The following is a 6,521-nucleotide window of genomic DNA, read 5'->3' on the forward strand; positions in this document are numbered from 1 at the left end:
TCAGAGAGTACTAGGTACAGGATGTGGATATATCTGGAACAATTTTTAGGTTTCAGTGTATGTATCCATTGTATATAGCTGGTATTGCCTTGATTTGAACAGGCTGCATCCCTCCTTTTATTGCGTTTCTAGTACACCTTTATTTGCCCGTAAATAGAAAATAAAATAAAAATAAAATCAATTTGATGGGGCAAACTTATACTTTTAACCCAAAAATGTTGATTCTAGCTAGGCTTCATGGGGGAAAAAAACGAGAGGATCACCCTTAAATGTTTCTATTAGGCCTTGATTGTTGTAAGTAATGTAGAGAGAGGAGACTCACCTTATTGCCATAAAAAGCTCAGCTAACTTTGTTTTGTTTTATTGGATTATGAAAATGCCCTTGGAGTATTCGTGGATTTGTTGTTGCTGAGTATTTCAAGCATCACTTCTTTCAGAACTCATTCTGGGTTTCACCTGCAGTGTATGCATGGCCCAAAATGTAAGCTAGGCAGTTTCTGCACAGTCGGTAGAAGATTACAAGAAGTTAATGTGTTAGGTGGTCTTATACTTCCTGTGTGGGGAACTGTTGAGAAGGCGCTCTCTAAGCAAGTAAGATATTCTTCTTTCATTTGTTTTTCAATATCGTTTTCCTACAGTATATTCTCTGATATATCTTGGATGTGTCACACATGCGATACATGAGCTGAGAAATCCATAAGTGAGGAATACGCTAAAAAATAAGAGTATCTCATGATAACTGATAAGTGAATCAAGAGATGGAGAAAGTCAGAAGATAAAGAAAGTAGAAACAAAATGCTGAGAACTGATTATCTTGCTAAAAAAACTGTATACGACCAACAAAATCCAAAACCATGTGGAACGTAAGTTGGCTTTAGAAGGACAGCAAATGGAAATGGCTGCTATCAAGTAATATTTTGACCCATAACTGTAAGGCTCTTGCTAAACAGAATGTCATGTGAGCATTGCCTGAAACGTCAAACAGAACCAGCACAAGATGCTTATGTCAAGCTTGCTATATTACTGACTATAACACTTCCATTGGAAATGTTCATTTTGATCTGCAAAAATCCCAAGGATAAGCGATGATTAGAATTATATATTGAACCCTGTACCTGCCACACACACAGCACAATCTTTGATAACCGCCTCACATCTTCTGTCCATTTCCTTTAAGATCTTGTTTCACAGTTACGGCCTTTTATCTCTTCCTTATTCACCGGTTGTTTGCCCATGTTTTCTAAGTGGCATTCTTTTGGGTGTGTGTGTGTGGGGGGGGGGGGTTAATAATCATATAATTCGCACAAAAAAATTACTGTCCATATAATTCATAGAAAGCTTGCACTTTCAGCTCCAAGGAGCTCAAAAAGTTGGGAGATTTTCTAGACTAGTTAAAACAATGGTGTCTGATCAGGAAAGAAAAAACGTGTGCAAACATCTTCTCTTAAGGATACTAGAATTTGTTGCATGTCATTGAAGCATGTTCTCTTCTCTCCTTCAATAATGTCCAACCAAAGCAAAACGCAACAGCTTTCAACAACATCTGTAGTTTCTTTGGTACTGGATTTCCTTGCCGCACTTGGGAACATCTGGCCACACTGATAGGCACGATCAAGGGGAGTTCTTAGAGGTTAAGAAAAGTATTCCACAATTCAGTAGCCATAGTACAGTGAAGAAACAAGTGTGTTATAGTCTCTTCCTTTTTACCACTCATGGGATATCTGTTAGCACAAGTGTACGCCTACTTTATTAACCCTGTCCAGTATCACTAATGCTTCCTTGGCTGCTATTCAACCAAATAGGATTCGACTGAAAAACACTTTTTTTGTCAACTGATCATGTTGAGTGGGGATTTCCACCCAATCTCTCATGCCTATTCAATAACCAAATTATTTCCCCCAGTCATTACCTCAGTCTTACGATTATGCAGTTCTTATGTTGTCTGCAATTGTGGATTTTTGATCTACAGCTACATTGAATAAATCTTGGAGGTCTAAACTCAGAGGTGTTTGTCCACCAGACCAGCAAAGTGTTTCTATCTATCCCACACCAACATGACAATGCCTGCATCCCTACTTTTTCACAGATTTTTTGGCTGATTCATTATAGATGGTTTTATCTTCTGATCTGAAGGTTCTGGGTACTGATTGTTTGCTGTTCTCCCTCTGCATGTACATTTATATGTGAGGAAGGTAGGTGGTCATGACTGTTTTTTTCTGTTTTTCATTATGTAACACTAATGATTATTTAGATTGCACAAGTGAAGTCACCAATGAATTAGATAGCACATCGTGCCATTCTTTTCTGAAATCATTTGCCTGTTAATTGAGTTGATTTATCAAAATTCAAGTACAGTATTCCTACTGCCAGATATCACTACCATTGTTGACACTTGATGAACAAAAAAGGGATACTGTAGGTTTAAAGTGAGCAGGCTCAGTATATAAATCCTCTACATAGCTAGAGAAAGTCTTCTGGCCATTGCATCTGAGATTTTGCTACAATCGTTTGTGCTTTATTTCTTGCGTCGAGAGAGATAATTTTCTTCTAAAAGGGTTGTTGCACCATCCTCACTCGTTTACTGGTTCCCAATTGTTGTTGGATACAGGCTCGCCAAAGCCATCGGAGAATCCGCATTGTACGGATTGTGACAACGACTGACAGTCAGCGAATTGTAGGGTTGCTTATCCCAAATGCAGCAGTAGAATCAGTGCTTCAAGGTTATAATACTCTTGACTCTCCTTTCACAATTGTATCTAGTGCATTGCAACCAACTTTGGGGGTTTGATTCCTCTTGTTATGTGTCCCATATTGGCAGGGATGGTTGTTTGTCTTCTGGTTTTGGGCTATCCTCACCTCATTAGCTAGCTTTTGAGGTTGAGTTTGGCCCAAAGTCCATTTGTTAATATGGCATTAGAGCCAGGGCCATCCCTGTTATTGTGTTTTCCAATGTTGGGCTCCCATGTTATATTATCTATGTTCAAGTCGGCAGGCGTGGGCGTGCAGGGGATTGTTGGGGGGGGGATTGCTTTCCATATTGGTTGAGGGATGGATGTTTGTCGCCTTATATGGTTTTGGGTAATCCTCACCTCATGAGCTTATTTTTTGGGGTTGAGTTAGGCCCAAGGTCCATTTCTTAACACCTCTAGACATGCCCTCATGTTTAATAAGAGAAGTATCATAAGTCTCTCATTTTATCTTAGTGCATTGCAAATCAAATTAATGTCTTGTTGGGACCATCTTTTGTACATGTTTGTCTCTAGGGTAGAAAATCTAAGAGAGTTCTATATGAACACAGAAATGAAGTGGGTCTCAAAATGGTTGCTAGACTCCCAGGTGCCACGTCTTGTGATTTAGTTTGTAATTCAGAATTCCATAGCATGAGACATCTTTCCAGTTAGTGTGATTGATTCAGTGGAATCCATTATTCTTCACTTGTTTGGTTGACTCGATAATTTGTAAATGACGTGCCTTTTATTGGTTAAATATGATTTGTGCTGAAATTTTGATAGCAGATTTGGCATGGGTCCAAGATGTTGACGAATGAGAGGAGCAATTAAGGTTTTTTGTGCCAAGTATAGATGATTTCAAAAGTTGATGGAATGGCCTAGCAAGATGGAGTTGTCATTGTACGCTTTCAGAATGAAGCGCATTGTATGGTGGTAGAAAAGCAGTCTTTGTTACAAGGTCCAGGGAATGAGATTGGGGCACCCTCGCATCGCTGTCATAATTCTTTTGCATAATTTTTTTGGAATATCCATTCCTTGTAAATTAAATCATTTAAATCATAGGGCAATTTTGGGGTTGCTGGAAATTCTGCCACAGTTTTGTATCTAACCTTCAAAATATACAGAGTGTTAGAATTCAATACAGTTTCCTCTCAGTTCATCTGTGTCAGCCAAAGGACCAGCTAAATGATGCAATTTGAGTACTGACTTGTTGACAACTAGAAGCCGACCATGTGCTCTGGTTAGATTGACCAAATATTTTATTATGGAATTAAACGTCATTGAAGTTTTTTCCTTGGCGCAGAAAACAAGAGCCTGATTCAGCAATAGATGCATTCAGTATTTGGAAGCTTATCCCTTGAGCATGTTGGCTATGCCCGGAAAACATGTCCTTCAGTGGATATTTGGCCATTTGGATATGATTATGTTCAAATTTGTGTTTCTCCAGGTGTCATGTCTGGTGATTGATCGCAGGATTCTTGGTCCCTCTGGCAGTCAGGTGATGAGAAAGCCATTTGTCGAGCAGGTCGTCACTGTCGCGACGCAAATCTCCTGCTTGCTTTCATATGGCAGATTTTGCGTTTCACTCTGATCATTTTCTTTATGAATCGTTTAGTAAAACTTATCCAAATGAATCCTGAATACTTAACATTGTTGGACTATTTACTCATCTTAACCGTAAATAGCGCGAAGAGCCAACAGTGAATCCCTTTACTCCTATTTGTTTCGCATCTTTGGCAGCCGGGGTGAAATTTTTAATACCAATGTAAAGATAGGAGACGGAAGATGGGTAACATATTGAACAGAACGTTTTGGTTGGGCATACTCCAACTTAAGAGCGATTTTCCAAGGTTGTACAGATTAGCATCTTTTTGGTCTTTGTGACGGCATAAATTATTTCTACTTGGGGCAAATCAGCTTTTGAACAGCTGTTGCTCTTCTTGGAGAGATGAAAGAATGGCAAACTTCAGACAGTCTCAAATTTCAAACATGTGGTTGAAGCTTTCAGATTCGAGATTTGAAATTTGATTCTGAGGCAGCTAAACTTTAAATAACTATAAATTTACTATTCTCTAGATAACAGTTTGCACCGGTTGTCCTCCTAAGAGAATGGTCTTTAAATATTGTTCCTGTTTTTTACTTGGTTGTGAAAATAGGCCTTTTTAGTTTTATATGTGATGTATTATTCTTCTTCGTCAAGAACATCATAGTTTATCAATTTTAGAAGTTTGAAATTCCAGTTTAGGGGTAAACAGTAAAAGTTAATCATTGATTATTGTTAAAATCAATTGAATATTAATAATTTATGCTTGGAAAGTGTTGAAGAAGATAAAATGAGCCTTCTTGATTTGGTATTATTCGATGAAATTGGTTATTAGGGATTGCTTGTGTGGTAGATTTGTGGTTGTTTAATCCAAATTAAATTGCAAATCGAGAACATTTAGTTGAACGATACATGCAAATTATGATAGTCATGTAGACTTTGACGAAGAATTTGATGATACGGCGAATGTAGATAACACAAACTCATGCCAATCTACTAGAGTTTAGTGAATACCGCACACAGTCATACCAATTAGGTAGAGTTTATGAGTTATCCAACATAATAGTTAGATTGCATACAACACGAAATCTCACCAATGATTTCACTTTGAGTGAAAACTTGTAATTATGACTAGATTGCATACAACACGAAATCCCACCAATTATTTCACTTTGAGTGAAAACTTATAATTATGATAACCTGGTAGAGTTTGTGAGTTATCTAACATGATAGCTGTATTGAATGTAGCATAAAGTTTTACCAATTTATCAAAACATTACGATGACAACAACAACAACTATGACCCAGTGAAATCCTATTAATGGGTTTGGGGGATAGTGTGTACGCAGACCTTACCCCTTCCCCGAGGGAGTAGAGAGGCTATTTCCGAAAAACTCTCGGCTTAAGAAGACAAAAAGAAAACAAAAAGAGGCAATATATCAGTACCATCAATAGAAACCATAGAACAAAGAACAGCATCACCAGAACCAGAAAATAAGTGAAAAGCAAAACAATAACCAGTAGATAAAGCATAACAACTAAGAGGAACGAAAGAGTCATGTGAACTCAACATTAACCACTAACAGTCTAAGACCAAGTCCTAACAGACTAGCCTCACTCTGGAGCATCGTAGATATATTCTCAACTAACTCCTAACCTACAACCTTAATGCTCGATCTCCACAACTTCCTGTCTAAGGCCATGTCTTCGGTAATCTGAAGTCTCGTCATGTCCTGCCTGATCACCTCTCCCCAATACTTCTTAGGCCGCCATCTACCTCTCCTCACGCCCACCAAAGCCAGAAGCTCACACCTCCTCACCGGCGCATCTGGGCTTCTTCTCTGAACCTGCCCGAACTATTTGAGCCTTGCTTCCTGCAGCTTGTCATCTATGGGGGCGATACCCACCTTCTTCCGAATATCTTCATTCCTAATCTTATCCATCTTAGTGTGCCCGTACATCCACCTCAACATCCTCATTTTAGCTACTTTCATCTTCTGGATATGTGAGTTCTTAACTGGCCAGCACTCAGCACCATACAACATGGCTGGTCTAACCACCGTTGTATAAAATTTACCTTTGAGAATCGGAGGCACTTTCTTGTCACACCGGACTCCAGACACTAACCTCCACTTCATCCACCCAACCCCTATAACCTCTATATGGTGTGTGACATTCTCGTCGATCTCCTCATTCCCCTGAATAACCGACCCAAGGTACTTGAAACTGCCCTTCTTGGGGATGACTTG

General features: G+C 38.9%; 1 protein-coding gene across 1 annotated transcript in view; it reads left to right on the forward strand.

Moving 5' to 3' along the window:
• LOC104241290 (protein FORGETTER 1) overlaps nt 1-3,897 on the forward strand; it is a 49,388-nt gene extending 45,491 nt beyond the window's left edge. The window contains exons 30-32 of the mRNA XM_009796225.2: nt 463-591; nt 2,609-2,720; nt 3,516-3,897. Coding sequence (XP_009794527.1) covers nt 463-591; nt 2,609-2,720; nt 3,516-3,547 — 273 coding nt within the window. The 3' untranslated portion in view covers nt 3,548-3,897. The remainder of the gene's footprint in view (nt 1-462; nt 592-2,608; nt 2,721-3,515) is intronic.
• The last annotated feature ends 2,624 nt before the right edge of the window (nt 3,898-6,521 follow it).

This window comes from Nicotiana sylvestris, chromosome 8 (assembly GCF_000393655.2).
Source record: "Nicotiana sylvestris chromosome 8, ASM39365v2, whole genome shotgun sequence".
NCBI lineage: Eukaryota > Viridiplantae > Streptophyta > Magnoliopsida > Solanales > Solanaceae > Nicotiana > Nicotiana sylvestris.